The 25,108-nt window shown below is 47.9% G+C and overlaps 2 protein-coding genes across 2 annotated transcripts in view; both read right to left on the bottom strand.

Moving 5' to 3' along the window:
• Positions 1-16,886, bottom strand: part of LOC309548785 (uncharacterized protein) — a gene marked incomplete at both ends in the record, with an annotated part of 29,541 nt that extends 12,655 nt beyond the window's left edge. Inside the window, 2 exons of the mRNA XM_082248729.1 lie at positions 15,961-16,108; positions 16,434-16,886. Of these exons, the coding sequence (XP_082104855.1) occupies positions 15,961-16,108; positions 16,434-16,886 (601 nt within the window). The remainder of the gene's footprint in view (positions 1-15,960; positions 16,109-16,433) is intronic.
• The window catches only part of LOC309550239 (uncharacterized protein), a gene marked incomplete at both ends in the record, with an annotated part of 1,760,330 nt that overhangs the window by 1,678,579 nt on the left and 56,643 nt on the right, over positions 1-25,108 (bottom strand).

The raw sequence follows: 25,108 nt of genomic DNA, 5'->3' as shown, positions 1-25,108 counted from the left end.
TCTATAAGGAGGATATACATATACAGTACATACACATAGCATAAGGCCGAGATGTTTCTCAGGCAGTTCCTCTGAGCTCCACAAGGTGGTGATCTCACTTCTCCCCAGACAGGAAGTCTCTATGGAATACAGACAGGAAGTGATGTCAGATACAGACAGGAAGTTCCGGGTGAGAGGTGAGTTGGGAGGAAGTAGAGAGAAGACATTGCTGGAAGTGGTAGCAGAGGAGGTAATAAGATCTTATTTTCTATTTATTTATTTTTTATTTCAGGTACTTATATAACGCTGTCAATTTACGCAGCGCTTTATATATACATTGCACATCAGTCCCTGCCCTCAAGGAGCGTACAATCTAAGGTCCCTAACTCACATTCATACATACATAGTAGGGTCAATTTTATACAGGATCAATTAACCTACCAGCATGTCTTTGGAGTGTGGGAGGAAACCCACGCAGGCACAGGGAGAACATGCAAACTCCAGGCAGATAGTGTCGTGGTTGGGATTTGCACCAGCGACCCTCTTGCTGCTAGGTGAAAGTGCTAACCACTACACTGTGCCGCCCATTACACCCAGTACCCCCCCCCCCCCCCCGTCATGTCCGTCCTCTTCCTCCATAGTCACTGTGACGTCTTTTATCTCCAGCAGATGATGATACTTTTCTTTAAATCTCTGCCCTCTTAATAGTCTGTTTTAGATGTGAAAGATGTGCTTTAATTGTTAGCTATCCTTCTATTAACCTATGATTAATTATTAACAAACAACCACCCCCACCCTTAACAGTATAAAACTAGAGCACCCTTATGGGGACAGCACTTTGCTGGGGGGAACGTTGTGGGGGGTTCTTTCCTTTAGTGATTCTTTCTCTAAGTGATTCTTTATACAAGTGATTTGCACTTCAGCGATTGCACAAAGCTAACATAAATAATAAACTGAACTGAAAAGCACCAAACAGGCTGCAGGTGATCCTGTCTCTCTATTCAGCTCTCCTTCCTCTCTGTAACATGCGCTCCCTACCACTCCTTCTGGTAGTTGTGTTCTCTCTCCTTATACTCTCTTTCCTTCACCCCTCTTCTCCACCCCACACCTTCTATATATCACCCTCCTTTCTGTCCTCTCCCTATTACTGCACTCACCAACTCCTGCTAATTCTATACCCACATGCTGATAAAACCTCCAGGATGCTGGGACATGTCCCTTCGTATAAATCGCACTACCTCACTCAGTTCTTCTAACCTCTGGAGATTTATCCCCAAACCCTGGGCCTCCAACATATAACTGTGCCCAATGCTCCCATCACCCTAAACCTTCTGGCAGCAGCCGCAATCCACAGAACTTGTTTTCCATTACTCTTCTTCCCAAAACCAATCTCCCCTTCTCCTGAGCCCTCTGGAATGCCCGCTCTGTCTGTGACAAACTCACCTCCCTCCATGACCTCTTTATCACAAATTCCTTTAACTTATTTGCCATTACCGAAATCTGGCTTTATGAATCCGACACTGCTTCTCCTGCTTCCCTCCCCCATGATGGCCTTCTCTGGACTCACTCTTCCAGACCTACGCAGCTCCTAACAGGTACTTCACCCACCTACCCTACTGACACTCCCCTCTTCAGAGGCACATTGTATTTGTCTCTTTTCTTCCATTCCTCTCTTCGGAAATCCCCACTATAATGTTTGGTGACTTCAACACCCTGTTAATGCTAATAATACAGCTACTTCTAAAGTTCTCAGCCTAGCCTCATCTTTTGACCTGAAACAATGGATACAGGCTCCTACCCACTCCGATGGTAACACCTTGACCTTGTATTCTCCTATCTATGCATCCTTTCCAACAATCCTCTCCTACTCTCTGATCATCACCTTATTAGTTTTGCTCTCTCTCTGTCTTCCACCTTCTCTCTCCCCAACCACCTAACAGTTACCCCGTAGAAACCTTCAACACCACAACACTTCTCAACTCTGCTACTGACCACCCCTATACAAAATCTCACCCCCTGTCCTGCTCTAACCTAGCCACTTCTGTCTACAACAGTTCTATGTCATCCTCCCTAGACAAGCTGGGCCCCCTCACTACACACAGAATCAGACCCTGACCCCTACAACCTAGGAAAATAGATGACACCAGAAGTTTCAGAAAATGTAGCTGCGCTCTTAAGCACCTGTGGCGTAAGACTAGTCCCAGAATGACTTCAACCAATATAAATCTGCCCTCCGAAAATGCTACTCTTGCCTCTTCACTGCCAAGCAGACAGCGCTTCTCTATCTTCAACTCTCTTCTTCATCCTCCTCTTCCTCCACACTCCAACTCACTCACTGCCCAGGAGATCACCAATCACTTCAACAATAAGATTGATTCAATTCATGAAGAGATCTCCAATGTACAGATACATCCCCCACTTAACACCCCATGTCCAATCATTACATCCCCCATTCAATCCTGCAACTATTGATGAGGCTGCTAAACCTTTTTCTAACTCCCACCTGCCCCCTGGACCCTGCTCCCACGCAAGAGCTACAATCACCCTCTGGCTTTATTCTACACTCTCTAACCCACATCCTAAATCTCTCCCTCTCTTCTGGCACCTTCCCCAACTCTCTAAAACATGCACTAGTCACCCCTATCCTTAAAAAGCCCTCTCTGGACCCCATGCTCGCCTCTTTCATTCCCCTTGTAAAATCCAGACTCCTCGAAAGCCTGGTCTACAACTGTCTGAGTGACCATTTGATTGAGAACAATTTTTTGATCCCCTTCTGTCTGGATTTCGCTCTCAACACTCCACAAAAACTGCTCTCCTTACAGAGAACAGCTAAAACCAATGGAAACTTTTTTGTACTCCTAATCCTGGACCTCTCTGCTGCCTTTGATACAGTGGACCACCCCTCCTCTTCAAAAAACTCCACTCCTTTGGTCTCTGTGACTGTACTCTTTGCTGGTTCTCTTCCAACCTATCACTCTGCACCTTCAGTGTCATCTACAATTCTACTCCCTCTTCTCCTCTTCCTTACTTTCTGGGGTTCCCCAAGGTTCCGTTCTTCGACCTCTCCTATTCTCAGTCTACACCTCCTGTCTGGGTCAGTTGATAGCCTTTCATGGCTTTCAATACCATTTCTTTGCTGACGACACAAAAATGTATACCAAGGTGCTAGCTGTGTTCCTGGACTCTGAATTATCCTATCAGACCCATATCCATTCACTATCCACATCTTTCTGCTTCAACCTCCACGACATCTCTGAAATAGACCCCTTCCTAACCAATGACACCACAAACCTCCTAATTCACTCCCTAATCATCTCTCGCCTCGACTACAGCAACTCCCTTCTCATTGGCTTACCCTTACATAGGTTTTCCCCCTTTTAGTCTGTCATCGATGCTGTTATAAGACTCATCCACCTTACAAACTGCTCAGCATCTGCTACCCCTCTCTGCCAATCCCTCCATTGGCTGCCACTCACCCAACAAAATAAATTCAAAATACTAACAACAACTTACAAAGCTATCCACGGCTCTGCTCCCAGCAACATTACTTACCTGGTCTCACAATACCAACCAAATTGTTCAATTTGTTCCTCCTAAGACCTCCTGCCCTCTAGCTCCCTTGTCACCTCCTCTAATGCTAATCTCCAAGAGTTCTCCCAAGCCTCTCCTATCCTATGGAACTCCCTACATCAATCTGTCCGACTATCTCCTTCTCTTCAGAGAAGCCTATTGTGCCCACACCTATCAACTGTACATTCATTTTATTCATCAGCCCATCCCCCCACAGTTATTACCTTTTCTATCACTTGACCCTTACACCTAGATTTCTAATGAGTAGGGCCCTCTGATTCCTCCTGTAATAAATTGTATTCTAATTGTACTGTCTGCCCTCATGTTGTAAAGTGCTGCGTAAACTGCAATATATAAATCCCATATAATAATAATAAATGTGCTCCCCTGAGGACAGGAGTTCTTGAATGTACAGCAACCCTCCCACTACCCCCTCACATCCACATCCTATTATTGTGTGACCAATACAATCCAAATAATTCTTACCTTCATTTCCCAAAGTTATCCGTCTACAAGGAGACCTGTACAGATCAAATGAGGATGGAGGCGGACCGGAGTCACATGACTGAGAAGATACTAAACCTCACCCTGGAGATCATCTACCTGCTGACTGGAGAGGTGAGGAGGATTCTGGGAGGTCACATGACATCACTCTTATCTCTATTAATAAAACACAGACCTGACCGGAGAGGTGAGGAGGATTCTGGGATTCTAACATGATATTCCTATTGCTTCCTCAATACAGAGATTTCCTCCTCTGAAGTCAGGTGATCATATGACCATCACAGTGCCTCCATGTGACTCCCAAAATCCTGAGAGACACAACATGCATAAGATTCTAGAAGTCACCAAGAAGATGATGGAGCTGCTGACAGGAGAGGTGAGCGGTGCTGGGAATTCTTTTTTGTCATTTTATTTATTTATTTTTTTTCCAAAAATAAAGAAGTTACATCCATTGTATTTCAGAAAACAGTAGAGGAAAATAGTCAATGGTTTGAATTACGCAAGCAACATAAACACCATGAAGAGGGTATATAGGTATTACACCATGAAGAGGGTATATATAGATATTACATCATGAAGAGGGTATATAGGTATTACACCATGAAGAGGGTATATAGATATTTCACCATGAAGAGGGTATATAGATATTACACCATGAAGTGGGTATATATACAGTGCATTGCAAAAGTATTCAGCCCCCTTGAACTTTTCAAACTTTTGCCACATTTCAGGTTTCAAACATAAAGATATAAAACTGTAATTTTTTTGTGAAGAATCAACAACAAGTGGGACACAATCATGAAGTGGAATGAAATTTATTGGATATTTCAAACTTTTTTAACAAATAAAAAACTGAAAAATTGGGCGTGCAAAATTATTCAGCCCCCTTAAGTTTATACTTTGTAGCGCCACCTTTTGCTGCGATTACAGCTGTAAGTCACTTGGGGTATGTCTCTATATCAGTTTTGCACATCGAGAGACTGAAATTTTTGCCCATTCCTCCTTGCAAAACAGCTCGAGCTCAGTGAAGTTGGGTGGAGAGCGTTTGTGAACAGCAGTTTTCAGTTCTTTCCACAGATTCTCGATTGGATTCAGGTCTGAACTTTGACTTGGCCATTCTAACACCTGGATATGTTTATTTGTGAACCATTCCATTGTAGATTTTGCTTTATGTTTTGGATCATTGTCTTGTTGGAAGACAAATCTCCGTCCCAGTCTCAGGTCTTTTGCAGACTCCATCAGGTTTTCTTCCAGAATGGTCCTGTATTTGGCTCCATCCATCTTCCCATCAATTTTAACCATCTTCCCTGTCCCTGCTGAAGAAAAGCAGGCCCAAACCATGATGCTGCCACCACCATGTTTCACAGTGGGGATGGTGTGTTCAGGGTGATGAGCTGTGTTGCTTTTACACCAAACATAACGTTTTGCATTGTTGCCAAAAAGTTTGATTTTGCTTTCATCTGACCAGAGCTCCTTCTTCCACATGTTTGGTGTCTCCCAGGTGGCTTGTGGCAAACTTTAAACGACACATTTTATGGATATCTTTAAGAAATGGCTTTCTTCTTGCCACTCTTCCATAAAGGCCGGATTTGTGCAGTATACGACTGATTGTTGTCCTATGGACAGAGTCTCCCACCTCAGCTGTAGATCTCTGCAGTTCATCCAGAGTGATCATGGGCCTCTTGGCTGCATCTCTGATCAGTCTTCTCCTTGTATGAGCTGAAAGTTTAGAGGGACGGCCAGGTCTTCGTAGATTTGCAGTGGTCTGATACTCCTTCCATTTCAATATTATCGCTTGCACAGTGCTCCTTGGGATGTTTAAAGCTTGGGAAATCTTTTTGTATCCAAATCCAGCTTTAAACTTCTCCACAACAGTATCTCGGACCTGCCTGGTGTGTTCCTTGTTCTTCATGATGCTCTCTGCGCTTTAAATGGACCTCTGAGACTATCACAGTGCAGGTGCATTTATACGGAGACTTGATTACACACAGGTGGATTCTATTTATCATCATTAGTCATTTAGGTCAACATTGGATCATTCAGAGATCCTCACTGAACTTCCGGAGAGAGTTTGCTGCACTGAAAGTAAAGGGGCTGAATAATTTTGCACGCCCAATTTTTTATTTGTTAACAAAGTTTTAAATATCCAATAAATTTAGTTGTTGCTGATTCTTCAAAAAAAAAAAAAAATTACAGTTTTATATCTTTATGTTTGAAGCCTGAAATGTGGCAAAAGGTCGAAAAGTTCAAGGGGGCCGAATACTTTCGCAATGCACTGTAGATATTACACAATGAAGAGGGTATATAGATATTACACCATGAAGAGGGTATATAGATATTACACCATGAAGAGGGTATATATAGATATTACACCATGAAGAGGGTATATAGATATTACACCATGAAGAGGTTATATAGATATTACACCATGAAGAGGGTATATAGGTATTACACCATGAAGATGGTATATATAGATATTACACCATGAAGAGGGTATATAGATATTACACCATGAAGAGGGTATATAGATATCACACCACAAAGAGAGTATATGGATATTACACCATGAAGAGGGTATATAGATATTACACCATGAAGAGGGTATATAGATATTACACCATGAAGAGGGTATATAGATATTACAGCTTGCAATAGCCAATAGACATACAGCATACTTGGACAGTATATGCAGTAAACTGAAATAAGTCAGAGGAACCCTCAAAGTCCTGGATAGAACATGAGCTGTTTGGCCATCTGATGGACATGTCTGGGTTTGGCGGTTGCCAGGAGAACGGTACTTGCCTGACTGCTTTGTGCCAAGAAGAGTTGAAGCTGTTATAGCTGCAAAGGGTGGGCCAAATCAATATTGAACCCTACAGACTAAGACTGGGATGCCATTAAAGTTCATGTGTGTGTAAAGGCAGGCGTCCCAATACTTTTGGCAATATAGTGTAAGTGAAGGTTTTCAGTAACCGGGAGCACCTGGTATAATAGTTTGTAGATGGAGGATATGAGGTGTGGTTGGTGTGGGCCTTGGATTCATATGTGTTTGAATTTGGTTGTGCGGTGTAAAGCTAATGATGGAGAGAGGGTGGAGAAAAATGCTTCCATTGAATATAAGAGGTAAAGAGGTTATTGGGAATATGGAGCTTAGTGTGGAATTCCACAAAGGGTCTGAGTTTTCTTGTAACCAAATCTACAAAATGACGCAACTATAAGGAGAATTATCTGCAGGACTGTGAAAACAAAAGTTAAGAGGAAAAGTCTCACAACAGATTATTGACCACAATGTGGTGGATAAGAATAATCAAGTTAATTAAAAAGCCAACGATACCACTGCAAAAGGTCCCTGTTCCCCGCCACTTTCTCCAGACACATCACAAGCACATGGCTTATCTGGAGGTCATGGCAAATGAGACCTTCCACAAGGGTTCACCTACTGATAATGAAAGGTTCTCCCTCTTATGTAGGAAGGAGACCTTCTGGATTTATAAGTTTGGTTCCTTATCACCATATGGCTTAAATGAGGACTTAAAGATCCATAATATTGTCTAATAATAATCCTCATATCCCATTAACTTCTTTTTACCACTTTGTGCGTCATAATTGTTGTCTCTGGCGGACATATTAACATTAATAGTAATATTTTATTATTTATTATTATTATTATTGTAGTATACAGGCAAATATTCCCCTTTTTATTATGTTCTTTTTCTAATTGATATGACAATATTTTGTACATTTGTGATTATACTATAGAGTTTATATTTGATGGCAACTGACTCAATGGCAGCCATAAGCATTGATCAGTTAAGTGGCATCCAGATCTGCATAGCTCCACCCACTCCCCGCCCCTCTATTGGGACACATAAAGCTTAAATTCCCCAGTTGTCTTTATCCCCGTGACTTGATAAAGCGCATGCACGTGAAACACGTCATCACGGCAACTTTACAAGCTTGTGTTCCATGCTGGGACCCCGAGGCTTCCTCTGGTTCTTCCTGCTCCCCCCCCCCCCCCCACTGGCTGCCCGTGACATCACCCGAGCGCTCTGCTGTGCTCAGTCTGGTTCCCCGAGTGGCAGTATTGTATTTCCCAGGACTTTGTATTGGCGCCCCTCTATCAGCCCTCAATGTAGTGCTGGATGACCCTTCCATTAATGCCCAGGGACCTTTTGCAGTGGTATTGTTGGCTTTTTCATTAACTTGACTGTTCTTATACACAACATTGTGGGTAATAAACTGTTGTTACCCTTAATAGACCTGGCTGTTTTTTTCATTGTCCTGCAGATAATTCTCCTTCTAGTGACCACTGGGGGCACCTAGCGTGGTCTTTTGTTTTGTGTACGCCTGTATCTTGCACTATCCAAGTGTATTTGACAGCTGCATAGGTTTGTCCTGGTCTTCCCATGAATCCATCTATGATCTGTTCCCTCAGCGCTCGGTATACATGTTTGTTTAAAATGACGCAACTGAAATCTATTGGCTTCGGCTCAGGGCAGGATCCTTCCATAGGACAGGGAATCTGGGATTGAAGGATTATATAAAAGGTTAAGCAGAAGAGAACATGGTGACGAAAGAAAATACCGTGTGCAACATTTTTTCCATATGGACAACATAAATAGCACAGGGGAGGAGGATTGTTTCAGTGGAGAGAACATAGTGGAGTCAGCTGACCATAATAAAGGGCATGGGTGAGTGGGGTAGATAAGCCCAAATTCTGTTTCAGGCCAGCGACTGGGTGGGTGATGGACAGACCAGGACATAAAAGTGTGGAGGTGGGATGCATAATAATATTTCTCTGTCGCTTATTGACAGACGCAGGACTGATATCTTGATATCCGTAGGGTTATACTGCCCCCTACAGGAGTAGGACACTAGGCAGGAAAAAAGTTCTGGCCACACCTATGGGCAGTCCCAGGGGGTATATCCTCTCTCTCCCTGCTATAGGATGTCAGTTTTTTTCTGCCTAGTCAGGAGTAAGGACCTAAGTTCCTTGCTTGGATCTCTGGTCCTGGCAAGCTTTTTTAGATCTTTTTTTTAGTTAGCTTTTTTCTCCAGTTGTTCCTGTGAGATCTTCAAGCAATTATGCCGGATCTGGGCGACAGGCTGGATGTTGAGATCCAGTGGTCACCCCAGCCGGCCTACGAGCACGTGCAGACCCAGCTCCGCGCTGGGTCGGCCGTGACATAGTCCCGCTGGACGGGGACTGGCCCGCGGGTTAAACGTCCCGCCGAGTCGCATACGACCGGTCGACGGCCGACTTGCAGCGTCTCCTTTGGCCGACACCCCCCCCCACTCGGCGGTGAGGGGTTTTGTCTGGAGTGGCGCCCACTCTGTTCCGGTATGGTGAGTAAATGCTTCCTGCCTGCTCCTCATGGCTGACTCTGGGGTGGACCCGGGCCCCTCCCTGGGACGGTCGGACCCACACTAATCTTGGTTCCCCTCTGTTCCCCTGTGCACCCTCCCCCTGTGGTGTCCCTCTCCCCCCTCCCTTCCCCCCAGGGGGGGGGGTGTTTGTGTATGTGTGTGGGGTGGCTCGCCGTTCATGCAAGTCGCTAAGGGGGCGGGGGGTGAGGGGGTCCCGAGTGCAGACGGCTGTTGTGCGGGGGGCTTTCTCCCTGGCTTCCCAGGGCCTACCTGCCGATCATGGATGTGGGGACCCCCCTTCCCACCGCAGCGCGCGGGGCCGCCATTTGTTTGGAGTCCCTCATGTGGCTCAGGGGGGCGGCCATCTTGGTACACCCAGCTTGTTTTGTTTGCAGAGCTGGGCAGCTGTGGGAGTTACTGAGGACGTGTGAGGGGGCGGAGCCCCTCCCTAGACCCGGGAAGATCGCTCCACAGGACTTCCTTGTCATGAGACAAACGCTGAGTGCAGTCTTGTTGAACTCTGGTGCATCGTGTGGTGAGCCTTTTGGGGATCTCTCTCTCTCTCTCTGCGGGGGTCTCGAGGCACGCTGTCTGCCTATTGAGGGGCGCTGCAGCGCTGGGTGACATTTTGCAAAAAAAAAAAAAGTTTTTTTTTTTTTTCAATTTTGTCATACTTTGCTGATGGGTTCCCCTGGTTTTGCCATGGACCCTGCTGCACATGTGTCCCCACCTGATCCCCTCGAGGTGGCCACAGGGCCCTCCGATTCTCCGCTCACCATTGATGCGCTTTCGTTGGTCCTGGAGTCATTTGTGTCCCGGGTGGAGGTGGCCTGTCAGGGACGGGGGGCTAAAAAGCATACCCCGCCTACCCCTGTCTTGTCTGATGCCTCAGATTCTGATCCTGAGCCAGTCGCTGCTGCTGCGGGTTCCTCCTCTGGGGCTGCTGTCTCGCGCCCTGTCTCCTCTGATAGTGAGGATGACCTTTCTGCCTCCGCCATAGCGCAAGACAAGGCACTGGTGGATGCACTGATTGTGTTTGTCTGGGAGACCCTAAAACTGGAGGTTGCACCTGCGGATGCAGCTCATACGGAAGTTGCCTTTGGCACTCGCAAGCCCTCCAGGGTGGCGAAGGTGTTTCCCTTTCCCAAATGCTTTGACGATATCATTAAGAAGGAGTGGGTCCATCCAAAACGACCCCCTGGGATGCCCAAACGGATTGCTAGGCGCTACCCGTTTGAAGATCAGGATCAGGCTTCCAAAAAAGCCTTGACTGATCTCCCTTTTCAGGGGGATCGCCTGTTTGGTGCTACCTTGGATGAGATTATCAAAGATCTCACTGGGGGCAAGAGCACCTTTCTACCACAGGCTAATAAGGGTAAGGAACCTCGTCACAGACAGGGACCTTCCTTTCCAGTTCACAAGAAGTTTTTTCGCTCTTCCGGGGCGGGCGACAAGGCGAACCCCTCCAAAGCCCCCCCGGGGGGTTTCAAGAGACCCTGGTCTGGTAAGCAAAAATACGGTCCTTCCAGACCTGAGGATAAGACCGCTTCAGCCTGAAGGTGCGCCCCCACCCATATCAGGGGTGGGGGGGTGTCTTCGCCGGTTCCCGGACCCGTGGCTCTCCAGGATTCAAGACAAATGGGTTCACGAGGTCATACGGTCGGGATACAAGATCGAGTTTAGATCGCTTCCACCGGTGCGGTTCTTCCCTTCCAATATGCGACTGTCCTCGAATCACCTAACGGCTATGTTGGGGGCATTGCAGGACTTGATGCAACAAGGAGTGGAGGCCATTCGCACAGTGGGGCCTCCCTGCATCAGGGGGATTTTCTGGCGTCCATAGACATCAAGGATGCCTATCTTCATGTTCCCATTTACGCAGGACACCAGCGGTTTCTGCGCTTTGCTGTGGGAGAGGACCATTATCAGTTTGTGGCGTTACCCTTTGGTCTCGCTTCTGCTCCCCGGGATTTCACAAAGGTTTTGGCCCCAGTTCTGGTGCTGTTGCGGCAGCGGGGCATATCGGTCCTGGGCTACCTGGACGACCTCCTCCTCTGTGCGGAGTCTCCGCAGACTCAGTGTCATACGCGGACTCTCCAAAAGGAGATTCTTCTCAAATGGAACCGGAATCCCGATTCCCTGGACAATCGGATCCGGCTGAGCGAGCGGACCAGGGAGTCTCTGGTTTGGTGGCTTCGGTCTCCGATGCTCAGTCAGGGGAAGTCCTTTCTTCCGATCTATTGGACGATTGTCACCACGGATGCCAGTCTATCTGGATGGGGAGGGATTCTCGGCAGGCTGTCTGCTCAGGGACTCTGGTCCCTGGAAGAATCCAGGTGGCCGATAAATGTGTTGGAACTGAGAGCGATCAGGTTTTGCCTGGTTCACTGGACCGAGCATCTTCGGGGCGGCCCGGCTCGGATTCAGTCGGACAATGCCATGGGTTGGGGCACCCGGGATGTGGATCTGTTGGCATCTTGGCTCAACAGGAAGGTGCAGAGGTTTGTAGCCCGCCCCCGCGATCCTCTGGCGGATACCACAGACGCACTGGTTGCTCAGTGGGGGCAGTATCAGCTGCTGTATGCTTTTCCTCCTCTCAAGTTGCTGCTGAAACTTCTTCACAGAATAGAGGCGGAGGGAATTCAAGTCATCCTTGTGGCTCTTGACTGGCCTCGTCGGGCCAGGTACGCCGACTTGGTCAGGCTGGTCGCGGACGCTCTCTGGCTACTTCCTCTCAGGGAGGATCTGCTGTCTCAGGGACCGATCTTCCATCCTGCTTTACGATCAATGGCTTTGACGGCTTGGCTGTTGAGAGCCAGGTGCTCAAGGACAGGGGTTTGTCTGTTTCAGTTATTCCTACTCTAATTAAAGCAAGGAAAGTGACTTCCAGAAAGATCTATTATCGCACATGGAAGTCTTATATCACGTGGTGTGAGTCCCTCGGGGTTCCTCCACGTTCTTACTCGGTGGCTCGGATATTGGCCTTCCTACAACGGGGGGTTGAGCAGAAGCTGGCCTTGAGCACTATCAAGGGTCAGGTTTCAGCATTGGCGATCTTCTTCCAGAGGCCACTGGCTACTCATTCTTTGGTGCGGAATATCATCCAGGGGGTGCGGCACCTGGCTCCTCCGGTGCGCACGCCCTTGCCCCCCTGGGATCTTAATTTGGTGTTGTCGGTTCTCCAGAAACCTCCCTTTGAAAATATTTGGGATATTCCCTTGCTTACCTTATCCCAGAAGGTGGCCTTTTTGGTGGGTATCACTTCTGCACGCAGGGTGTCGGAACTGGCTGCGTTGTCCTGTCGTTCCCCCTATCTGGTGGTTCATAGGGATAAGGTGGTTCTTCGTCCGAATCCATCCTTCCTTCCTAAGGTAGTTTCCGACTTTCACTTGAATGAGGATATTGTGTTACCTTCCCTGTGTCCTAAGCCCAGTCATCCTCGGGAGTTTGCGTTACACTCCTTGGATGTGGTTCGGGCGATCAGGGTGTACTTGGCTACTACTGACTCTTTTCGTAAGGCTGATTCACTTTTTGTGATCACGGATAGCCCTAGAAAGGGGTTGCCTGCGTCTGCCGCGACTATCTCCAGATGGATCAGACAGACGGTGGTGCAGGCTTATTCTATTAAGGGTCGGGTTCCTCCGTTCCCTGTTAAGGCGCACTCGGGCTCTTAGTGCTTCCTGGGCCTTCCGCCATCAGGCGTCGGTGCTTCAGGTTTGCAAGGCGGCTACCTGGTCGTCAGTTCATACCTTTACAAAATTTTATAAGGTTGATGTGCTGGCATCGGCGGATGCCTCTTTTGGCCGCAAGGTTTTGCAGGCCGCTGTTTGAGGGGACCTTTGGTCTACCTCGGGGGTTTTGTTTTTTTCAGGTGGGTCTCATCTGCTTGGTTCAATGAGTCATCTGTTCTTCTGGTTGGCTCTGTTTTGGCCTTCTGGATTGGATTTTATTTCTATTATCCCACCCCTCATTTATGGCACTGCTTTGGGACGTCCCTACAGATATCAAGATATCAGTCCTGCGTCTGTCAATGAGCGACAGAGAAAACTGGATTTTTGACTTACCGTAAAATCCTTTTCTCTTAAGCTCATTGACAGACGCAGTACTCGCCCCTCTATTTTGAGTTGGGCTGGTATGAGTCTCTGACACTGCTTTGTTACATAACTGACATCCTATAGCAGGGAAAGAGAGGATATACCCCCTGGGACTGCCCATAGGTGTGGCCATAACTTTTTTCCTGCCTAGTGCCCTACTCCTGTAGGGGGCAGTATAACCCTATGGATATCAAGATATCAGTCCTGCGTCTGTCAATGAGCTTAAGAGAAAAGGATTTTACGGTAAGTCAAAAATCCATTTTTTTTTCCCACCGAAAGGCTGTCATATGACGTCCTGGACTTAAAGTAGTGATATCCGGATGATGGGTGCAGCTGCAGGCATCATCCAGATATCTTTATTTTCAGCCAGCGATTCCTTATCTTGTAAAAGCCATCCTAGCAGCCCATGAGCTGCTTGATTGATTTTACAGGCAGCGGGAGGGGACGTTCCCCCCCCCCCTTTCCGCTGCCCTTCGGTGCCTTTCTGGACTGGACTGTCCTGTGCAATGGAAGAACCGGAAAACAGATCCGGTGCTGGATTACCATAGAGCTGACCATGAACTGGATGGGCCCGGCCATCTCTATGTTTCTATGCTCCTGGGAGGCTAAAAGCAACATCATGACATCACTTCCCGTGCTGGCAGATGAAAACACTGCCAGTTTTTTATCCTGGAAAGCAGAGACCAGTGTTTTTTTTTTTTTTTTTTTTTTTATCTCATGCTTTCCCGGTGTAGCGGCCGCCCCCATGGAAAGAGGGGTTTCGCCGCCAGTTATGTTCTCTTCCACCTAGTGGGAGGGATGCTGTAGAGTAGAGCAGGAATCACTCTTACCATAGCTAGTGATTGAGAGATCCAAGCAGAAGAGAGATAGAGCTGGTATAGCCTTCTCCCACATACATGAGATGAAACTCTATGATGTGAGTCTAAGCAAGAAGTGTTTATTAAATTCCAAGACATACAGTTTTACACACAGCGAAGGGGCACTCCCCTTAGCCTTGCTAAAAGGGGGCAAGGGGACAAGGACCAACCAATGAGAACTGAACATTTGTACATTGAAACAGGCTACAGATAACCTAATGCTTATGGTAAACAGGCAGTCTCTCAATACACACCCCCTGCGGAGAGATGTCTCCAGTCCAGACCATTGTCTGTGTCATGAATCCACACAATTAGACACAGAAACAGGAAGCGGGGGGGAGGGCTGTAGCATTACATTACATTAACTCAATGCCATGAGTCATGCCATCTTCAGTTGTTCAGAAGATGAATTAAGGGAACATAAAATGCAATAAAAGGGCAATGTCCCAAACTCATAGGAAAATGACACAAAGGGGTTTACAATCCAGAGACAGGGTGATCCGTCAAACATAGTGACGGTTAGTACCGTCACATCTCTTCCCCCCCAAAGGTAGACTAATTCCAGGTACCAGACCTCCAACTGGTCTGTGCCTGAGTTAGTCGGGTAACAAGTCCCAAAGAGTCAATCCAGGGAGTTCCAAGTAAATCGGCCATGGCCCCCCCCCTCCCAAACCAAAACCTATCCCATATGATCGCACTCCATCCAAACATTCAAGCGTCTGGACCTCAGAATGTAAGTAGGTCTCCGTGATGTGGGCCTGGGATCTGGACCGGCAGGAACGCTAAGGTCAAGTGGCCTAGGTCGTTCCCCAGTAAGACGATGGTGGGGAGCTCCTGTATCAACCCCACATCAATCAGACCTGACCCAGCACCCCAATTTAAGTGGACCCTCGCAGTAAGTATCCGGTGCACCCCTCCCCCTGCTACCCCTACCACTACTGAACCTCCAGTTTGGGCGGCATATGGGACCAAATGTCGCTTGACCAAAGTGAGAGTGGCTCCCGTGTCTCAGAGACCTCGCACAGGCTTTCCGTTTAACTGGACAGATTGGCAATGGTGCTGTCGGTTCTCTGTAGCGGCTTTCACTGGGTCAGCTTCGTGAAGGGTACCCAATTGCTCCTCGGTGGGTTTGAATATTGGTATGACTGGGGGAGCCTCTGCGTGATAGTAGGGGACCGTTGTCTTTACTGGAGGGGGTGACCCTGGTCGGATCCATGCAGCTTGGTCCCTGCTCTGGGTAAAGTCTCGTTGGTAGTGCCCAACCTGCTTGCACCTGTAGCACTGTACCCCACTGCGGGATTGGTATCTGCTTGCCTGCGAGTTGGAGGAGTCCCCCCCTCTCTGTGGTAGGGGTGGTCCAAGATTGGTAATCCGGGGCTTGAGCATTGGTCTGAGGCTAGGTTGTTGCTGCCTGTGGCCATGGTGGTAGTGGACGGCTGTCCGTGCTGGGGAAGGTGGTTCTGCTCGAAGCCATGAATCGTGGTTCCTTCTCTGGTCACAGTTTCTTTGGTAGTGTCCGAACTGTTTGCACCGATGGCACTGTACCTGGCTTTGCTGTTGGAAGCGTGGTGGTGGGCGATTGCAGGTACCTGGGCTTCGGGTTGGTGCCACTGGTCCTGGAGCAGGTCTTACGGAGGGTTGCTCCATTTTTCTGGAGTCAATATACTCATCAGCCAGACGAGCTGCTTCGGGTAAGGTGAGCGGTCTCCGATCCCAAATCCATACCTGTATCTCTGGCTGCAGGGTATTGAAAAAATGTTCCAATAGAAACAGCTGTAACACATCCTCTCCTGATAAGGCTTGACAACCGGTAATCCAGAGGGAGGCTGTTCTGTAAAGATGGCAGGCCCACTCTGTGTAGGAATCCCAACTGTTCTTTTTGGACTCCCGGAACCATCTCCTATACGCCTCGGGGGTGACTGAGTACCGGGCAAGCAAAGCCTCCTTGACTGCTGGGTAGAGGTGAATCTCCTCATCAGGTATAGCTCTAAAGGCTTCGGCAGCTCTACCTGTTAACTTCCCGGCCAGGATGGTGACCCATTCGTCTGTGGGTACTTTGTACTTTGTGTAAGGCACATTGTCTCTCAAAGTCGGCTAAGTAGCCATCTATTTCCCACTCTGATTCCAGGAAACTCTTAAAGGCTGCGAATGGTACCTTTTTCCGCTCTGTTGGGGCTGGAGCATTCTCCACAGTTGGGCTCACTGGTCTCTGGATCTCCGCCATGCGCAACTGGTATTGTCGCTTCTCCCGGTCCTCAGCGATAGCGGCGTTCATCACCTGGGAAATGATGTTTGCAGGAGGATTGGGTCCATACAACGCCAACCGCATACGCACAGTCCGCATCAACTCATCCTCCAGGTTTGGGGCTACTGCTTCATTCACACCGTCGTTTCGGTCCATTTTTATCAGCTCGGCCAGTAGTTCCTTTTTGGTACGGTTATTTGTTGGTCGGCCACGGTTCTCCAACAAATCTTTCAAGGTTGACCTCTTCAAGCTTCCGTAGCGATTCTCCATCTGCTCATTCCGTTCTTGTAACAAGATGTAGCATCTCCTCTAGGCGAAAAGAACCATCCCACTGATTGCCACCAGTTGTAGCGGCCGCCCCCATGGAAAGAGGGGTTTCGCCGCCAGTTATGTTCTCTTCCCCCTAGTGGGAGGGATGCTGTAGAGTAGAGCAGGAATCACTCTTACCATAGCTAGTGATTGAGCGATCCAAGCAGAAGAGAGATAGAGCTGGTATAGCCTTCTCCCACAAACATGAGATGAAACTCTATGAAGTGAGTCTAAGCAAGAAGTGTTTATTAAATTCCAAGACATACAGTTTTACACACAGCGAAGGGGCACTCCCCTTAGCCTTGCCAAAAGGGGGGAAGGGGACAAGGACCAACCAATGAGAACTGAACATTTGTACATTGAAACAGGCTACAGATAACCTAATGCTTATGGTAAACAGGCAGTCTCTCAATACACACCCCCTGCGGAGAGATGTCTCCAGTCCAGACCATTGTCTGTGTCATGAATCCACACAATTAGACACAGAAACAGGAAGGGGGGGGGAAGGGCTGTAGCATTACATTACATTAACTCAATGCCATGAGTCATGCCATCTTCAGTTGTTCAGAAGATGAATAGAGTTAACATAAAATGCAATAAAAGGGCAATGTCCCAAACTCATAGGAAAATGACACAAAGGGGTTTACAATCCAGGGACAGGGTGGATCCGTCACCCAAAGTGATGGTTAGTACCGTCACACCCGGGTAGAGGAGATATCTGGGATCTACATGACCCTCCATAAAGAGGACCTGTCACGCCTTATTCCTACTACAAGGGATGTGAACATTTCTTGTAATAGGAATAAAAGAGATCAAAACAAAATTAAAGAGTTGGTATAAAAACTATAATCGTAATAAAAAAAAAAAAAGTTTTTAAAGCACTCCTGTCCCCTCGTGCTCGCACGCAAAAGCAAACGCATACGTAGGTTGCACCCGCATATATATACGATGTTCGGACCACACATGTGAGGCATCGCTGCGAACGTTAGAGCGAGATCAATAATTCTAGCACTACACCTCCTCTGTAACTCTAAAAAGGCAACCTGTAAACATTTGGAAAGCGTCACCTATGGAAATATTTAGGTACCGTAGATTTGCGCCATTTCACAAATGAGTGCAATTGTAAAGCATGACACATGTGTTTGATATCTATCACTCGACGAAACATCATCTTTTATATTTTACAAAAAATGGGTTACAGTATCTATGGTGTTTATTTTGTTTGCATTAAAACTTATTAAAGTGTATTTTTTCCAAAGTGTTTGAAAAATTGCTGCGACCGCCATTTTATTCTCTAGGGTCTTTGCTGAAAATATATATTTTTATTGTTTGGGGGTTCTAAGTAATTTTTTAGCAAATAAATTATGATTTTTACATGTAGGAGAGAAATACCAGAATTGGCCCAGATTGGAAGTGGTTAACAGGTCAGGTGCCTGTTAACCACTGCAATGCCAAGCCGCCGCAAGCAAAGCCAACAGAATACTGGGTTGTATAAAAAAGGGGATTCACTCCAGAAATAAAGAGATTATTCTCCCACTCTACAAGACTCTGTGTCAGGAAAGGAATTGCCATTCAGCAACAATAGAACGCTGGAGGCAGATCAGGTGTGTCACCACGCCCATTTCCCCAGCCCTGGCCCTATATAAAGCACTCTCTGGCTGTGCTTCAGTGCTGGTTTATCATCAGCTCTAGTACCTGTGTCCTGTTTGTTTATCTGCGTTCCTGCTTTTGACCCGGCTTGCTCCTTGACCCATCTGCACTTCTCCTTGTTTGACCTCGGCTTGCCTGACGACTCTTTGCCTGAACCATACCTCTGCTGGATATTCTGTGTACCTACATCGGCCTGGATTCCACGGATTCTCTCCTTGTCTTACCCCTCTGTACCTCCATTTCCTCGGACTGATTCACTGTGTATGACCCTCGGCCTGGCATTAACCTTGTCTCTTTTCTCTGAGCATCTATAGATCTCCTGGAAGCTGTCCTTATCACCATCCATCCATCCATCCGGGATCCATCCGCATCCAGTGCTCCTTGGGACGTGTCATCTCCTGTTTCACCACCAGGGGTGATCCGCACCGAGCTGCAAGGGAAGCCCTCTCATCACTTCGGCCTCCACCAAGGTAACTGACAGCATAAACCAGCCATGTCAGAGGCCGACAGAGGTGCTTCCCAGCTCGAGGCCCTATGCCAGCAGGTTTCAGCCCTGACCCAAGCTGTGCAAAGGCTACAAGATGGGTACTTCCAGCTAGAGGGTCGAGTACTCAACATGGCCGGCCCTTCTCCTCCACCTGATCCGAATCAGCCATCCACTAGCTCGCTGCCGGCTCCGGCCCAACCGGACCAAGCTAGCTCTGGCCATTCGGCTTCAGCTCCGCCCCCGGAACCACGGGTGCCCACGCCGGAACGCTTCCGTGGGGAGCGTAGGAAATTCAGGGCCTTCAAGAATGCTTGTTTATTATACCTAGCCCTTCAACCTAGGACCTTTTCCTCTGAGTCCGTCAAGGTGGGATTCATAATTTCTCTTCTGGCCGAAGAACCTCAGACTTGGGCACACAATCTCTTGGAACAGAAGAGTCCAATCCTGAATTCCACAAACTCTTTCTTTGAGGCTATGGCCCAATTATACGAGGATCCCCAGCGTACGGTCACAGCAGAATCGGCCCTGCATGCCCTCCAGCAAAACAAACGCCCGGCCGAGGACTATACGGTAGACTTCCGTAGATGGGCAGCCGACACGGACTGGAACGAGTCAGCATTAAAATACCAGTACCGTCATGGCCTCTCGGAAGCTTTAAAAGACGAGCTGGCTCGGGTAGAAACACCTGCATCCTTAGAGGATCTAATCGCTCTTGCCATCCAAATGGATAGGCGTCTGCGGGAGTCCCATTTATGGCCTCTCCTCTACCAGGACCAGCTGTCAATGCCCCGGCAGACGGGAAACCTATGCAAATTGGGCTCATTCGTTCCTCCTTGACCCCCGAAGAGAGACAACGCCGTCGCCAGGCGAACCTCTGTCTATACTGCGGAGCTTCCGGCCACTTCCTCCCCAATTGCCCTGTGAGGCCTAGTAAGTGCTGTTCACGGTCTGTCCCGAACTGTCAGGTCTCTGAGCCATCCCCTGCTCACCTTATCCTTCCTGTCTCCCTACAGGTAGCAGAAGAGAGGATCCAGCTCACGGCAATTATTGATTCCGGAGCTTGCAGTTGCTTCCTGGATTGTACACTAGCTGCGAAGCTAGGGGTACCCCTGCAAGCCAAGGAGCAACAGCTTCAAGTTTTCCTGGCCGACGGATCCCTGCCTAGTTCCAGACCCGTGACCAGGGAGACCTACCCGGTCCTTACTACCACGGACTCGGGTCATCAAGAGCTCCTCCGCTTCGATGTCCTGTCCTCTCCCTTATTCCCGGTCATCCTAGGCCTACCATGGCTCCAAGCCCACAATCCACAGATTGATTGGATTAAGAAGAGGATTTCCTTCTCATCCAAATACTGCCTGGATCTTTGCTTCCCTTCCGAATCCCAAGCTCCTGCCACTTGCCTAGCTGTCCAGCCGGCCTCAGATTCCTCCGAAGACATTCCTGCAGCTTACCGGGACTTTAAGGATGTTTTCGACAAAAAGAAAGCTGATGTTCTACCCCCTCACAGGCCCTACGACTGCCCCATTGAGCTTCTCCCAGGGGCTGAGATCCCTTTTGGAAGGATCTTCCCCCTATCTGAAAAGGAATTAGAAACTCTCCGGTCCTATGTCGATGAGAATCTGAAAAAGGGGTTCATCAGGCCCTCATCCTCCCCAGCTGGCGCTGGAATATTTTTTGTGGAGAAGAAGGACGGTACGTTAAGACCTTGTGTTGATTACCGGGAACTCAACAAAGTTACCATTAAAAACCGCTACCCTCTCCCACTAATTCCAGAATTGTTCCAGCGCTTCCGGAATGCTCGAGTCTTTACTAAACTAGACCTCCGAGGGGCATACAATCTTATCCGCATCCGAGAGGGGGATGAGTGGAAAACTGCATTTAGAACCCGTTTTGGCTACTATGAATATTTGGTCATGCCATTCGGGCTGTGCAATGCCCCGGCCACTTTCCAACATCTGGTAAATGACATTTTCTGTGAATTTCTGGATAACTTCTTAATTGTTTACCTAGATGACATCCTGATCTTCTCCCCCTCTCTAGAACTTCATCGGATTCATGTTAAAAAAGTTCTAACCACCCTGAGGAAACATGGGCTCTACGTGAAACTGGAGAAGTGTGAATTTGAGAGAGGATCTATTCAGTTTCTGGGGCTTATCATTTCAACAGAGGGCGTCTCGATGGATCCTCAGAAGGTGAAGGCAATTTTGGAGTGGCCAGCCCCCACGGATAAGAAAGGAGTTCAGCGATTTGTGGGCTTCGCTAACTTCTACAGAAGATTCGTAAAAGGCTTCTCAACAATTGTCACACCCATCACCCAGCTATCACGTCAGCAGATCCGTTTCCGCTGGTCGCCAGAGGCCCAGTTAGCCTTTGATAAATTAAAGAGCCTGTTCGTGACCGCTCCGATTCTTCAACATCCAGATCCAGCTTTACCCTACATTCTCGAGGTAGATGCCTCAGAAGTAGCCACGGGGGCTATTCTGTCCCAGCGACAAGGCACAAAGGCCTTACTACACCCAGTAGCATTTTTCTCTCGGAAGATGTCACCTCCTGAGAGGAATTATGATGTGGGGGATCGAGAACTTCTAGCCATTAAATCTGCCCTGGAGGAATGGAGGTACCTGTTGGAAGGGGCAGTGCACCCTATTATGATATTCACGGACCACAAGAATCTCGAATATCTGAGGGCCGCCAAACGGTTGAGACCTCGGCAAGCCAGGTGGGCCTTATTTTTCTCCCGCTTCAATTTCCACATTACCTACAGGCCAGGGTCTAAGAATGGAAAAGTGGATGCCCTGTCCCGGATGTTTCCAGACACTCCCGATACAACAGAGCCCAATACCATCCTGTCGGCTCAAAACTTTTTTCTGATCCATACGGACTTACGGTCCTCAATTCAGCAAGCCCCTACCCATTATACAGGACAAGAAGCCGAATCTCTACATAAGCGGGAAGGGTTCCTCTGGTTTCAGGAGAAAATTTTTGTTCCCACACAAGTGAGATTGATGGTCCTCAAGACCTTGCATGACCACAAACTTGCAGGGCATTTTGGGGTAAGGAAGACCTTCGAACTCATTCAACGCCACTTTTGGTGGCCTAAATTACACCAGGACTGCAAAACATATGTAGATTCCTGCATCACCTGTCAACGCAACAAGGGGGCAAAAGTAAAGTCATGGGGACTGTTAAGACCATTGCTAATTCCGGAACTACCCTGGAAGGGTCTATCTATGGACTTTATAGTCGAGCTTCCACCCTCAGAAGGGTTTACTACCATCTTAGTGGTCGTAGACCGACTCACTAAAATGGCTCACTTCCTACCAATGATGGGTACCCCTTCTGTCTTGGAGACAGCCAATACATTTATCAAAGAGGTGGTCAGGCTTCATGGACTTCCGAACAATATAGTCTCGGATCGAGGCGTTCAATTTACCTCTAGGTTCTGGAAGGAGCTCTGTAAATCTTTGGCGGTTGAAGTGTCCCTGTCATCTGCTTATCATCCACAAAGCAACGGGCAAACCGAAAGAACAAATCAAACCCTGGAACAGTACCTCCGATGCTTCTGCACCAGTGCTCAGGACAACTGGACCTCCCTGCTTCCATGCGCAGAGTTCGCCTATAATAATTCTGTGCACTCCGCAACCAACCAAACCCCATTTTGGGCTAATTATGGCTTCCATCCTTCCTTTTTGCCCAATCTGGATCAGGAAATTACTGTTCCCGCAGTCCATGATCGGCTAGCAGCCATTGCAGCTAATCTCCAGTTGTTACGGGACAATATTCTGAAGGCACAACAGGCCTATAAAAAGTTCTGTGATCTCAAACGGAAGGAGAACCCAGCATACAAGGTGGGAGACAAGGTCTGGCTTTCGTCAGTTAATCTAAGATTGTCTTGCCCATCCAAGAAGTTGGGGCCCCGATTCATCGGTCCTTTTGAGGTCAAAAGAATAGTGAATCCTGTAGCCTTTGAGTTAATCCTGCCTGGCTCTCTTAAGATCCATCCGGTGTTTCATGCTTCGCTGCTTAAACCGGCGATACCAAGCCCCTACCCTGGAAGAGAAGAGTTACCACCTCCTCCAGTTTCGGTAGAAGGGGAGACTGAATTCGAGGTTGAGACCATCCTAGATTGTCGACAGAAAGGCAATCGCACTCAATATCTAATCAAATGGAAAGGATACCCGCCGGAAGACAATTCTTGGGAACCATTAGGCAACATACATGCTCCTAAACTCCTGAGAGAGTTTCACAACAAGTTTCCGGGAAAGTGTGGTCGTAGGGCATCCAGAGGCTGCCCCTCGGGGGGCACTGTCAGGAAAGGAATTGCCATTCAGCAACAATAGAACGCTGGAGGCAGATCAGGTGTGTCACCACGCCCATCTCCCCAGCCCTGGCCCTATATAAAGCACTCTCTGGCTGTGCTTCAGTGCTGGTTTATCATCAGCTCTAGTACCTGTGTCCTGTTTGTTTATCTGCGTTCCTGCTTTTGACCCGGCTTGCTCCTTGACCCATCTGCACTTCTCCTTGTTTGACCTCGGCTTGCCTGACGACTCTTTGCCTGAACCATACCTCTGCTGGATATTCTGTGTACCTACATCGGCCTGGATTCCACGGATTCTCTCCTTGTCTTACCCCTCTGTACCTCCATTTCCTCGGACTGATTCACTGTGTATGACCCTCGGCCTGGCATTAACCTTGTCTCTTTTCTCTGAGCATCTATAGATCTCCTGGAAGCTGTCCTAATCACCATCCATCCATCCATCCATCCATCCGGGATCCATCCGCATCCAGTGCTCCTTGGGACGTGTCATCTCCTGTTTCACCACCAGGGGTGATCCGCACCGAGCTGCAAGGGAAGCCCTCTCAGCACTTCGGCCTCCACCAAGGTAACTGACACTCTGGTCCGGCCACATCTGGAGTATGCTGTCCAGTTCTGGGCACCGGTCCTCAGGAAGGATGTGCTGGAACTGGAGAAAATCCAGAGAAGGGCAACAAAAATAATTAGGGGAATGGAGGACAGCAGCTATGAGGAAAGACTACAAGCACTGAACCTATTCTCTCTGGAGAAGAGACGATTGAGGGGGGATATGATATCAATGTACAAATACTGTACTGGCGACCCGAGCATAAGGAACAAACTATTCAGAGAAAGGAGATACAATAAGACACATGGCCACTCACTAAAACTTGAGGAAACGCGGTTTAACCTTAAGGTGCGTAAGGGGTTCTTCACTGTAAGAGCGGTAAGGATGTGGAATTCTCTTCCACAAGCAGTAGTATCAGCAGGGAGCATTGATAGTTTCAAAAAACTATTAGATGGACACCTTAAAGACCACAACATACAGGGGTATACAATGTACGGTTAATAGCAAACACACACACACACATCATAGGTTGAACTGGATGGACTGATGTCTTTTTTCAACCTCACTAACTATGTAACTATGTAAGGTGCTCCCAGACCACCCCTAGATCTCAGCCAAAGCAAAGTGGATTGTGCTATGCGATGGAACTTATGGTGCCATATAAATATAACAAAGGTACTTTGCAGAAATTTCAGCAGAGAAAGAGGGACTTAGACCGGGAGAGTCTCAAATAGGTACAGCAGTTTGGGGAGGAACCACATTTTGGGGACATTTACCGTGCCTAGCCAGGAGATATTATACAGTAAGCATCCCTGTGACGGTACTAACCGTCACTATGTGTGACGGATCACCCGTTCCCTGGATTGTAAACCCCTTCGTGTCATTTTCCTATGAGTTTAGGACATTGCACTTTTATTGCATTTTATTTTCCCTTTATTCATCCTCTGAACAACTGAAGATGGCATGATTCATGGCATTGAGTTAATGTAATGTAATGTTACAGCCCATCCCCCCCCTCCTGTTCCTGTGTCTAAGTGTGTGGATTCCTGACAGACAATTGTCTGAGCTGGAGACATCTCTCCACAGGGGGTGTGTATTAAGACTGCCTGTTCAATGTACAAATGTTCAGTTCTCATTGGTGGGTCCTTGTCTCATTCCCCCCCCCCCCCCGCAAGGCTGAGGGG

This window comes from Pelophylax lessonae (genome assembly GCF_965119305.1).
Source record: "Pelophylax lessonae genome assembly, chromosome: 3".
In the NCBI taxonomy this organism is placed as follows: Eukaryota; Metazoa; Chordata; class Amphibia; order Anura; family Ranidae; genus Pelophylax; species Pelophylax lessonae.
Note: the sequence above shows the minus strand (reverse complement) of the source record. Positions and strands in the feature narration are given on the sequence as shown.